At 29.7% G+C, this 14,319-nt stretch overlaps 1 protein-coding gene across 1 annotated transcript; it reads right to left on the bottom strand.

Annotated features, from left to right (window-relative positions):
- Positions 1–13,122: 13,122 nt before the first annotated feature.
- LOC115243831 lies at positions 13,123–14,023 on the bottom strand. The gene has a single exon (XM_029821084.1). It carries the CDS (start codon positions 13,966–13,968, stop codon positions 13,264–13,266), a length of 705 nt encoding a protein of 234 aa, XP_029676944.1. The 5' UTR covers positions 13,969–14,023; the 3' UTR covers positions 13,123–13,263.
- Positions 14,024–14,319: the final 296 nt, after the last annotated feature.

Below are 14,319 nucleotides of genomic sequence, written 5' to 3' on the forward strand. Positions count from 1 at the left end.
CGGACACCTTGTATATATATTTTATATATTTTTTATTATATATATATAATTTTAATTAGATATATGATATTTTCAATTATATAAGTTATGTACATATATACATATACACATATACATTATATACATATATATTCCAAACACAAGTATATAATTAGTAATAACATAACATCAAATGTTTTAATTTTCTATTAATTATTACGAGAGAAAATATTTCTTCGTACAATGTAAATGTTTGTACAAATGTTTGACATATTTCTGAAATGTTTAATAAATAAATTTTTTATAATAAAGTAATTGTTTTTTTTAAATATATGTACAATTTTTAATAATAAAATCAAAAGAGAAAAAAGGGGAAAGAAGCCAGTACAAAAAATATATTCTTGTTCTGGTACTCTACTGGTACTGTAACAGTACAGCGTACGATCGTTAACCCTACGTCAAGTGCACTGTGGCGTTACGGTAGCCGTACCGCGTACCAGTACGGCGTACTGGTAACGTACGCCTACGGTACGCACGTACCTGATAGTTACGGTACTGATACGTAGAGTACGACGTTCGCTCACTGTATTAGTACCGTGGAAGTATTTTGTTATCTGGGTTGTATTAGATGTAGGTAATGGTTTTCTAAATAATCAATCAAATAATATTCATCACAAATTTCAAATAATTGCGAGCTAAATAATATTCAAATTCCGGAAGGATATATAGCAAATATTAATTCAGATATTGTAAAAAATATGTATAATGATATTATAACAAATAAAAAATATAAAGTCTTTGCTAATTATGTTATACTATCTGCAAAAAATATTGACGTTGACGAAATAAATGAAAAGTAGTAAATTTATTAGATGAAACAACAGAAAGAATTTATACAAGTACCTAGATAACAAAATACTTCCACGATACTTGTTCAGTAAGCGAACGTCGTACTCTGCGTATCAGTACCGTAGCTATCACGTACGTGCATACCGTAGGCGTACGTTACCAATACACCCCCATTACCTACATCTAATATTTAGAAAACCATTACCTACATCTAATACAAAAATTGTGCAAATTCTTTTACTTCTGGCAAAACTTATATTTTCCGTTAATAAAAATATTTTAAATTGTTTCCATAAAACACTAAATTTTATCGATAATTTTATAATTTTACTACATGTAGCTCTTTCTTTTATAGGCAATAGTTGTCTAAAATCTCCACCCAGAAGCATAATTTTACCACCAAAAGATAAATCATTATGCATAATATCACGTAATGTTCGATCCATAATCTCTAATACATAACGAGGTGCCATAGAAGCTTCATCAAAGATAAACACGTCTACAAGTTTTAAATAATCAGCCTCTTTAGATTGGATTTTAATATTCGATATACAGGGTGTAACAAAAAGATGGGGACAGACTTTGTGTGCTTGTAGGGGGGAGGGGGGTTGATATAAGTAATTTGAGTATAGGAATGCAGATCCGCTGAAGCCTCGTTTCCGTGCTACACGGCTGTGAAATTGCCTAAATTTCCTGTGTAGATAAAGTACCTTTCGGTAAAAGATAGCGAAAAATTTTATTTGAGAAAGCTATTCGGAATCAAAAATCAGGCCCGTATACCAAATTTTGAATCAATCAGCCTACTTTGATGTTTTTGCTTTTTTGCATTAAGTCAGGTATGCCATGAATCACGAATCTTGTGCTTTTTTTGTGCAAAAAACGCACTTCCGTCCAGCGGGAATAGTCATCCGTAAGCGTTAGAAAATACCTGGCCTCTCCCCTGGATTCATTTCGCATCGGTCCGCATACGTCTGCGTGGATGATGTCCAATGGTTGTCTGCTCCTACGAGATTTCTTATCGAATGGTAATACCGTAATCTTGGCTTCCGAACCAATCTCGCATTTAGTCGTTGTTCCATCATCCTTCAGGTGAAGACCGGATACTGCTTCCTTTTGGTTCATTTCCAAAAAATCGCGCCAGTTGAGGTGACCGAATCTCTCGTGCCAAATGGTCGTCAAAGATTTACGTATTCCCGTCGAGGCAGCGCAGACCGATTCTTTCTCAGGTTTACGGAGAAAATATAGATCTCCTTTCCGATCTGCGACTAAGACTGTTGTTCCTTGTCGTTCTTTATCACTGCTCTTTCATTTGAGAATGTCACGCTATTTCCGGCCTCCGTAATCTTCGCTACAGAAACCAAATTACTTCGTACACTGAGAGAAAAAAATAGTTGCAGTTACCACAACTTCACTATAATTTTTAGTTATTTTTGGCGACAACTACATTTTTATAGTTATTTTAACAATGCAAATTATAGCTGACTCAATACTACATTATTATTGTCATAGCTTTAGCATGAATTCATATAACCATATACATGATTTTATACACTATAACCTGCGATTTATATATATCAGGTCTACCGGAAAGTTCTGTCCGTTTTTGGAATAAAACAAAATACAAATTTTTATTACCGTCAATAAACTTTATTAAATAATGTAATTGCCATTATTCGGAGAAGTATTGTCAGCAACTGGATAATTTAAATACAGCAGTCCAAGAAAAGAGGCCGGCGATGTCCAATAGGAAGAACATCATACTGCATCATGATAATGCCAGGCCACATGCTGCTTTGGATACTCGTCAAAAAATTGCAGAACTAGGCTGGAAAATTCTGTCGCATCCACCATATTCCCCGGACTTAGCACCCACCGACTATCACTTGTTTTTGTCCTTACAAAATTTTTTGAGGGGCAAAAAATTCAAAAATGAAGAAGATATCAAACAAGCACTGGTTCAATTTTTCGCATCAAAAGATAAAACATTTTTCGAAAAAGGGATATACAAATTGCCCTCACGCTGGCAAGAAATCATTAATAATAATGGCAATTACATTATTTAATAAAGTTTATTGACGGTAATAAAAATTTGTATTTTGTTTTATTCCAAAAACGGACAGAACTTTCCGGTAGACCTAATAGTAAATCGTACTATAAATATAATGATAATGACCATAATTAAAAGATCAAAAAACTATATGCCATAGTAATAAGTCGTACTTATATTAATAGTAATATTACACTTCTTATATATAATTAGGTCTACAATGTATATGGTTCTAACAGTTTCAGTTTATAATGTTTACTCAACTATAGAAAAAGTTTCTATTAACATGTTTTATTGAGAAAGATTTGATCATATTAATATGGTTAAAACAATTTCATAATAACTGTTTGGGATTACTATGTTGAGTATAATAAAATAATCATTCATATGATATAGTTATTTTATTATAGAAGTAATGTGTGAGGAAGAATGTAAATATGAATAAGTCATTTTTTGATGAGTATTTATTTTATATTTACATACAAAATGTATCTTTTTTCATATATTTATTCTTAAAAAATATATATATTCTATTTATATATATTGTTGCGTCCCTGCGAGTCGTCTGTGGTAGTTAATCCTGAAGTTGCTCCCGTCTCTAAGAGATCATCTCCAAACACGTCGCTAAGGGTTGTTGTAAAACAACGGCGGACATCTCAACGGCGGACATCTTGAGAGGGAGATCGGCCATCTTGAGTCTCGCGACGGATGTCATTCCGGGCGGACGTATTTGAGATTACGATTACCGTTATTACCCGTTCTGTGTTCCTTGTTTAATTGTGTGTTCTGTGTTATTATTAAAGTTCCTTGTGTTCTTTTAAAAGAGTGTTAATCATTTACGTCGCGGTGCGCGAGTGCCGTTTGTGTCGCGCGTGTTTGAGTATTATCGAAGTCGACGCGCGGACGCAACAATATCTGTATATTATATTTTTTCATTACAGCATATTAAAAAGAAATTAAATAATATTGTAGTTTGTGAAACATAAATTGTGAAACATAAAAGATATTATAAAAGATAATCTTATAAAAGATATTCTGTTTATGGAACATTATAAAACAGAAAAAAGATTACAGAACTTAATGTACTTAAACTTAATATTAACTTAGTATCTTTTTTCATATATTTATTCTTCAAAAAAATATATTCTATTTATATATATCTATATATTATATTTTTCCATTACAGCATATTAAAAAGAAATTAAATAATATTGTAATTTGTGAAACATAAATTGTGAAACATAAAAGATATTATAAAAAATAGTCTTATAAAAGATATTCTGTTTATGGAACATAAAACAGAAAAAAAAATTACAGAACTTAATGTACCTAAACTTAATGTTTTACTTAAAAACAAGTTATAAAATAAAAAATAAAATACATACACATTAGAAAATATTCTCTTTTTTAAAATCTTCATATAAATCACTTAAGTTGTATATACAGGGTGTCCCCAATTTAAATGTCAAAACTTTAGGAGCGTGTAGGGGACCGATAAACTAAGACAAAAAGTCCTTTAGAGATTTGCTCGTTTTTGCTTCGTTTTGAAGAAAAACGCAAAAAATGAAACAAATAATTTTCACCAAAAAACTGAAAACAACACTAAAATTATTAGATTTATCAAAAAGTACTATAAAATAAAAATTGTAGAACATGGAATTAAGAAAAGAGAGTTAGTTTATTGGTCCCCTACACGCTCCTAAAGTTTTGATATTTAAATTGGGGACACCCTGTATATCCACTAGAAAATAATAGAATATTTTTCAATACCTAATGTTACAGAATACGTTTTAATAACTAATATAATAGTTATCATCTGCTTTCTGAATTAATGTATATACTTTGAAATACTGTACACAGTCGAAATTTATGGTATCATATTTTTCCGATATATTTACAGCATAAGCTTGATAATGATTATCGAAGTATGTTGCAAACAGATATTTTATAGTAGCATAGAAATGTGACGGTGACAATAAAGATACATCTGTATTAGTTTTAAAAATATTTGCAATTTCTGCAAATAAAGAAAAGTTGTCGTTATTAATTCCTATTAAGATGATCGATCCTCTTTTAAGCATTACATTTCCAAAACAAACACTTTTCACTTGGGTATAATTTGTACAATTTAACAAAACTTTTTTATGACAAACTAATGAATTGCTTTTTTTTATATGTCACATACGGTAAATTACCCGATTGCAATTTTATTAATAAATTGCTTAACATTATTTGTTGTTTAATTGCAATACTGTAACACACGTTTATTCTACTACTAATTGCACGGGCATATTGTTTTAAGGGACGATGTTTAGCTTCAAATCTCATTGACCACAGGGAACGGAGCGGTCCAACAATTTTCATAATTCAAGGATAATGTAACATTAGATGATGTTTAAGTTTCAAAATTTCTCCAAACAAATCGATGTATAGCATATGATGTTCATTAATCAAGTTTTCTAGTAGATCTGCTGTCGATTCAGTAACACTGTGTTGAAGTGTAATAGAAAGGATTTTTCGTAATAATATAAAAAGTTCCCAATGTCTGTCATTAGAATTAGTTATGAGATCACCAAATATTAAACCAGCATTTAATACAAAACTTAGCATTTCGGAAGCAGACATTTTAATAGATTTTTTAAGTAATTGTGAATTTGAAATTGTAGGAGGGCGGTTTGACATCGGATCAAAATTAAAAAACTGTAAACGCCAGTTCAAAATATCTAAAGTAAAATATTGTTGTTCTACAATACACTAATGCAAAATATAACTCATTTCATATACACATACGCCTTCCAATAAATCATGCATGATATCAATGCTATAATTTTCAATTGCATGAAAACTTGTTAAAACATTAAATGCGCAATTTTCTTTTATACCCAAAATAGTTACGTTGTTAATTGTTATATCTTCTGCATAATTTACTTTATCGCGTAATGCATTGACATCTTCGCTACATAACTTCCGAGATATATCTTTCGAAACTTTACAAAATCGACAGCATTTGTCCGCAGAGAAACTTTCGACAAATCCCAAAATGCCATATAATCCCAAATTATCGCCGATAATTAATGCAAGTTTAAAATATACTTGAATATTTTTAGATTCTATCATTAATTGAATGCCTTCTGTTTCTAGAATCATTAATTCCTTAATTAAATATGAATAAATTTGTTCTCTCGGAAACAATTTTGAATCATCTGCATGATATAATTGAGTAAGAAAGATGTTATCTAATTTTTTTTTTTTTTTTTTTTTTTTTTTTTTTTAATACTTTTCGAATACAATTCTGGTGGTAGACATGGTATTGAAATGTACATTCCGCTTAATTTATATATACCCGCATGTGATCCAAGCGGATTTGCTATTTCAAAAGCATCTTCGTATAAAAATAAAGGAATAGTTATCGATGTACTGTTTGAGATTTTTGATTTCCAGAAATGAGTCTGTATAATGTTATAAATTTCATTATCATTTTTAATCAATATGTCGATATACTTGCAAGTTTTTTCAAATACATCACCTATTTCGAAAAATATTTTTAATATTTCTTTTAATGGTATTAATTGTCCACATACATTTTGAATTTTTAATGCATTCTCATTTCTTATATCCATAGTTCCAAAGAATATTCGTTTAGGTTTAATGTAATATCCAAGATTAGTTAATAATTTGTTTCGTTTATATTCACTATCAAGATCGCTAAAAACATTTTGCAATATTTCGAATTTTTCAATTATATGATTCGAATTTGATTCCGTAAGAGATATACATTTTTTTAAATCATTTACATAGCTTGTGTTAAGAAATAAATGAAATATACGCATAATCCGATCAATTTGTATTCGAGATAATGTATCATCTGAGTGTAACGAAGAAATCATTTTCAGTGCAAGTATACGAAGTACATTTTGTGTAATTTCAATGTTTAAGTCTTTATTAAAAATTGTATCGTTGCTATCAAATTCGATTTCATTGTTAGAAATGTTTACCAATTCAAAACTTGTTTTGTTCAAACTTGATTTTTGAAATATTTCAGATTCTAATTTAATTTCGTCATTAAAAATATTTTCTATTTCTTTTACATTTACAGTTGATTTTTGAGATATTTGAGATTCTAACATTGCTCCTTCAAAATGTTTGCGTCTTTTATGCTTATTAAGCATTTTATTATCTGAGAAGGAACGATTACAATTTTTAAATTGATAAATATATTTGATACAATTCAAGTGTGCATGATGCTCAAACTGCATATGCAGTTTTAGATATTTTTTAGAAAAAATGTTAGAACAAAACTGACACTTTATCATTATTAAGGATATATATACTGATATTAAAAATATAGACGATATTAAACGTATAAGTGATTTATATGAATTTTTTTAATAAAACCATAAATTGTTCCAATTTTTCAAGTTACTCACTCAAAGCATCCATGAGTTCTTGTAAATCGTGCCAAATAGTATCCACAGAAACAAAATTTCGAGTATATTTTGCGTTATTAATATTGTTTATATGGTATTGTAAAAAATACCACACCATTTCGGAATCAACTGGATATTTTGCATCCAGCGCAAAGAAAACTTGGAAGCACAAATTCACTGCATTGATCAGACTCGTTGATTCATATTTAACGTTATTTACAATAACATAAAAAGCCGTCAGATTTACAATTGAACCAATTGTTACCACCATCGGCTGCAGTGTCAACCCAAAAGCTTCAAGTTTCTCTTTTCGTTTTTGTAATTTAGGTTCCAATTCTGCTATACTCTAAAGAAAATAAAATGATAATATTAAATATTGAGATTATTTTTTATGAATAATATGATTTTTCAAAAATATATTAGAATTTGCTTACAGGAATACGACAAATAAAGCTTTCAGCAGTTTCTGCTTTAGAAGGTTTCCATTTTTTCTTGTTGCCCGTTTTCACATTACGTGATTAAAATAAATACGGTAATATGAGGAGACTTAATGTTTCGAGAGATATATCTAAAATTAATATACAGGGTGTCCTAGACCACCCGTACACCCCTTTTCATTCCAAAACTAAGCATTTTAGAGAAAAACATTTTAAACAAAAATTGTATGGTTTTGAGGGGAACATAAGATGGTGTCATTGGTTTGACCTTGGATGGCATCGTTAAGGTCAAGTCAAGGACACCTTTAATTTCTTAAATGGAATCCCCTAATTTGTATTGCATATTCTTATAGCTTATCCCGAGAGCTTTTCAAAACACTATAATAAAGTATTCTTTTATTAAGTACTTTTTGAGTTATTTTATATTTTAATCTGACACACATAAAATATCTCGTAAATATTTTACGAGATATTTTATTTTTTATATCAAAAAGAGTCAGATTAAAACATAAAATAACTCAAAAAGTACTTAATAAAAAAATATTTTATTATAGTGTTTTGGAAAGCTCTCGGGATAAGCTATAAGAATATGTAATAAAAAATAGGGAATTCCATTTAAGAAATTAAAGGTGTCCTTGACTTGACCTTAACGATGCCATCCAAGGTCAAACCAATGACACCATCTTATGTTCCCCTCAAAACCATACAATTTTTGTTCAAAACGTTTTTCTCTAAAATGCTTAGTTTTTGAAAGAAAAGGGGTGTACGGGTGTTCTAGGACACCCTGTATAAATAATTTTAATAATAATTTTCACGATCATTATAAAAGCTCTGTCTTTAAAACAAATTTCAAAATTTAAACAAAATTTAAACAATAATTATGAATAGAGTAGTAAAATGAACCAATACAAAATGTTATCGCAAATTCGAATATTTAGCTGCATAATATTTTAATAATTATTTTATAACAAAAAAATATTATATGTATGAAAAGAAATTTATATATATACATACCATTATGCAATTCACACAATGATAAGCACACTTCTTTTTTTATAGCAAGATTTAATATATATGGAGCAATTTCGAACCACTTTTTTGGAAAAATATATGCATATATTCCTGTTTCTATCTCAAAATCAATTTGTAACTGCAATAATTGACAATATATAATTAAATTAGATAAGAACTTATAAAATATTTATGAATAAATTACAGACATTGCAATTTTATGTGTATAATTACCAGTACGGCACCAATGGAAGTTTTTAAGGTGGGATATTCTTCATAATAATTTGTAATTGAAGTTCCTCTATTCTTTGCTTTAAATGTTTCTTTCCAAAGATTTTCGAGATTTGGATCATCCGGTTGAATTGTACGCAATCTGAGTAATGCTTCTTAACAATCAGAAATATTTTCAATGTTCTTGTTTTCATCTACTTTTTCTTGTTGTTTAATGTATTTTTTAAGATTATTGTACTTGTCCCATAGTTTGCCGTTAGCAAGACGTTTGAATTTTGTATTAGATGGAACATAATACGTCGATGCTTTTTCATATTTAAAAATGCTAACTATTGCTGCAGACCACTCTTGAAATTGTGAAGTTATTCTACAATATTAGAATAAAGAGGAATAAATAAATAAAAGAAAACACTATATAAAATTTCATAAGATATACTATATACCTTTTAGATTTGCAAAGAAGTTTGTCAATAATCATATGACAGAGTTTATTACGGTCTGATGAAGTCAATCGTGTTTGGTCTAAGATTTTTTGACCACAGCTTGATTCAGAGAGTAATTCTTTTAGAATCTAAAGGAGAAACATATAAAATATAAATGATAAAAATTCTTAAAATTGCTTAACTCTCATGCTTGATGAGATATGTATGCATACATAATTGAAAAACTATAACTTATAAATATGAAGAAATCAATCTAGACACGCAATATTTTGATTTATTTTGTTACGATTTTCAATATGTTTTATTAAGACATGAGAAAAGAATATTACGCAGTTAATATTTTCATGTCTTATGATTCAGTCCTTAAATTTACAAATAATAAAAGAAGTATCAATTTTTATATAAATCTGTCTAGTCAAAAGCATATAAAGATGAAAAAAATGTTGCAAAATTTAAACAAAATATATATACCTTTCCATAATCTTGAGATGAGCTTCTCGAAGAACTACTTGCTATACTAATCGTATCTTCAGAATCACTTCTATATAATTTATTTGGGATTTCCTAAATCACACACACAAATAATATTCATGAATAAATATTTCAATAAATTAAAAAAAGAATTATGAAATACAAAATTTATAATATGTTAAAAAAAGAGAATGCTCAATTCAATTTAACTTAATAAAATATAGAAAAATTAATTTAGTATTTCAAAAATTTGTTTTTAGGGTTTCAAAGCAAATATTGTTTATTAATTATAAAATTAAAAATTGTTTATTGATTATAAAATGATAAAAATAATACAAATACATTTTTACTTAATTCTGTAATTTATAAAAAATTTCGATATAATATTAAGAATTTCAAAAAAATTCTAATTGATTCAATAAAATTGAAAAAACAAATGTAAATATAAAAAAAATTTTTATTAATTCTAATACAATATAGAAATGTATTATATAATTTTGCAATATTAACAAAACTAAATAATCTTTAATAATAATATTGTAAATAAAAAAAATATTGATACTTGTAATTGTTTTAAAATAAGATAAAAAACGCTTTCACATAATCAATAAAATTAAAATAATCAAAAGAATGAAATTTTAGTATAAAGAAAAGAATTTCTTACTAATTCTAACAAAAATAAAATTATATGATGCAGAAATTATCTTACCAAAACTGAACTTTCATTTTCACTTTGAAGCAATCTTTTTCGATTTTGAAAGAAACAAAAACGCTTTCCGATTATAGGAATTAACTCTTTAATCATAGATTCAGGCATATGTAGGAATGCCTCCTCGTCAATTTGTTTATCTAAACAAGTAAAAATAGGATATAATTATTATTATGTCTTATATTAATAAAAATAAAATAATAACCTTTAAATTTCTCAATATATTCAGAAAGACCCCATGCTTCCAATTTTTGTTCAATAAAATTTGACATTGCACTTTTAAAGATATTAAACTAATATAACCAATCTGTAAAAATATATAATATGTTAAAGAAAACAATTAAAAAATATAAACTATTATATTTTCAAATAAAATACTCTATAAAGTTTAAATAAATAAACAAATCCTAATAGAATAATGTGAAATTGAAAACGTAAAATTGAACGCAATATTTATCTAGATAGCAGGCATGTCCAAAAAACATCAATAGAAGACTTATCGTGTATAGTTAATTTAGCCACTTTCGCGATTTTAAACAAGTTATATAAGGATCTCGCCTTTTGCTTCAAGAGGGAAGTCCCTTAAGGGTTGCAGCGCAAAAATCAAAATCATATCGATATGATAGCGCATAAATCGAAGACTTATCGTGTATAGTTAATTTACCCATTTTCGCAATTTTAGCCGAGTTGTATAAGGATCTCGCCCCTCGCATCAAGAGGGAAGTCCCTTAAGGGTTGCAGCGCAAAAATCAAAATCATATCGATATAATAGCACATAAATCGAAGACTTATCGTGTATAGTTAATTTACCCATTTTCGCGATTTTAAACGAGTTATATAAGGATCTAGCATTTGGCTTCAAGAGGGAAGTCCCTTAAGGGTTGCAGCGCAAAAATCAAAATCATATTGATATGATGGCGCATAAATCGAAAACCTATCGTGTATAGTTAATTTACCCATTTTCGCGATTTTAAACGAGTTGCATAAGGATCTCGCCCTTTGCATCAAGAAGGAAGTCCCTTAAGGGTTGCAGCGCAAAAATCAAAATTATCAGGAGATTATAGCGCATAATTAGCGCATAAATCCTGCGTATTTGATTTTCAAAATTAGTTGTTATTAATGGGTGGGGGGCTCGCTGACTTTTTTGCTAAACTAAAAGAGCGCAAAATTTTTTTTTATGTATTTGGTGAGCGCATAATTATATAATTTTTTTATTGAATTTGTGCAATGTGAGGGGTCCAGCTAGGCAGACTCGTCGGGTACATGTAGCGTGTTCTTCAGATATACGAATCTAGTCGTGTCTCCGCCTGTAGCAGCAATCCTTACAGTATCCTTCGCCTTTACGTCAATGGAGCCATGATTCGCTAAGTTAAGTTTTTGGTTATCGGTGCTCACACTGATAAAAAAATATAGTTGAAATTACTATAAATTCACTATAATTTATAGTATCTTGAGGCGCCAAGCATATAGAATAGTGCTCTTTACTAAAAAAAACATAGTTAATGTAATGCGAAAATATAGTTTATAAAATCATAATATTCATTTTGTGTAACCATATGGTTATGATTGTCATTACTAAAAATATTGTTAAACCAAACATAAGATTACAAAATACAGTAACTATATACTAATAGTAACCCGTATTCATAATAATAGTAATATATGTAGTAATAGTTCATACTATCATTTATGGTTAAGTAAACAATGTTCGTATGGTTCGCACAACATAATTTTAAAAAGTTAATTCAACGATACTAAAAAATTCATTTAACATTTCTTTATTGAAACGGATTGTACATTATTTATATAGTTGGAGGTACTATACAATAAATGGATTGCTATACTATATACTAATAAGGATTACATACTATATTTTATACTTATTTTGTACTATAAGAATATATACACCTTGTACATTGCATCTAATACATATAAAAAATATTAAGTTATATACAGGGTGTCCTAGACCACCCGTACACCCCTTTTCTTTCAAAAACTAAGCATTTTAGAGAAAAACGTTTTGAACAAAAATTGTATGGTTTCGAGGGGAACATAAAATACACCATTTTATGTTCCCCTCGAAACCATATGCAATAAAAAATAGAATATGCAATAAAAAATAGGGGATTCCATTTAAGAAATTAAATTTGTCCTTGACTTGACCTTAACGATGCCATCCAAGGTCAAACCAATGACACCATCTTATGTTCCCCTCAAAACCATACAATTTTTATTCAAAACGTTTTTCTCTAAAATGCTTAGTTTTTGAAAAAAGGGGTGTACGCGTGATCTAGGACACCCTGTATATAAGGGTGAGTTATTTTAATCAACGCACGCAAATATCTCGTAAAGTAAGCAAGATGGAAAGAAATGATTTATTCAAAAGTTGTAGGGTTCAGAGGGTTCCTTACTTTTTATTTTTGCAAACAATACGAATCAATTAATGTAAAGAAAACACATAATTTTCCTAAAGAAACACTTGTTGTGTAACTGCTTATTGCATATTCATTATTTGCTTAGCTTCTCACGATTGGGGGTGCTTAATTTGCGTGAGTCCCCTTGCCTCTCACGATTGGGGGTGCTTGATTAACGTGAGTCCCCTTGCCTCTCACGATTCGGGGATGAATGCAGTATGTACATGCTATGTGTTTGTGTTTGCTCAAGCGATGTGTTCAAATTGAGCACCATTTTCTGCAATGCAAGCATCTACTCTATTTTGAAAGCTATTGGCTGCTCGAAGAATTTCATCAGCATCTAAAGATTGAATTGCTTCATTTATTCTACAGATCATATTGTCCCTCGTAGTCGTGCGTTCACGGTAAACCAAGTCTTTTATTCTTCCCGACAAATAATAATCAAGGACAGTGAGGTCTGGTGATCGGGGTGGATAATTGATAGGACCGTATTTGCCTATCCACCTGTTAGGAAACATAACATTTAATGCTACACGAGCAACTCTGGATATATGTGATGGACATGCATCTTGCTGGAACCACATGTCCAGGCGCAATTGCAGAGGAAGATTTTCTAGTAAGATAGGAAGATCTGTCTCTAATAAGACGGAATATCTATCACCGTTTAGATTTTCGTCGAAGAAAATAGGACCTACGATTTGACTTCCAATAATGCCGCACCAAACATTGACTTTCCAAACGTTTTGATGATCCATTTCTCTCAACCAGTGAGGATTAACTTGTGCCCAATAACGGTAGTTCCAAGTATTGACAGACCCATCACTTTTAAATGTACATTCGTCAGAAAATAAAATTTTTAAATGAAAATCAGGTGGCTGCTGTCTTATCCAGTTGCAAAACGGAAGTCTTTGTCGGAAATCGTTATAATTCAACGCTTGGTGAACAGACATCCTATAAGGGTGAAACTTGTTTTCCCTTAAAATGAGCGAAATAGTATTACGAGTAATATTAGAATCTAGTTGGGACTTCCGCTTCCGGTGGCAAAGAAGTGTGCATCATAGGTGCTGGCGTGCGTGGTGGACTGCGTATAAAGTGAGAAAGCGGAGGGTGATTGAGCGGAGAGTGTGCTAGGGTGAGAGTGAGGGTGCAAGGAATTAAAGAACAGGGGAAAATGATGAGAAAGGAGGTGGAAGAATTGAGAAGGGAATTCGGTGAGTGGAAAAAAAGATGGTTGGAGGAAAGGGAGGAACTGAGGTGGAGTATCAAAATGCTGGAGAGGAAAATAGAGAAATTAGAAAAGC

Source organism: Formica exsecta, unplaced genomic scaffold, assembly GCF_003651465.1.
Source record: "Formica exsecta isolate Colony F162 unplaced genomic scaffold, ASM365146v1 scaffold736, whole genome shotgun sequence".
Taxonomy (NCBI): domain Eukaryota; kingdom Metazoa; phylum Arthropoda; class Insecta; order Hymenoptera; family Formicidae; genus Formica; species Formica exsecta.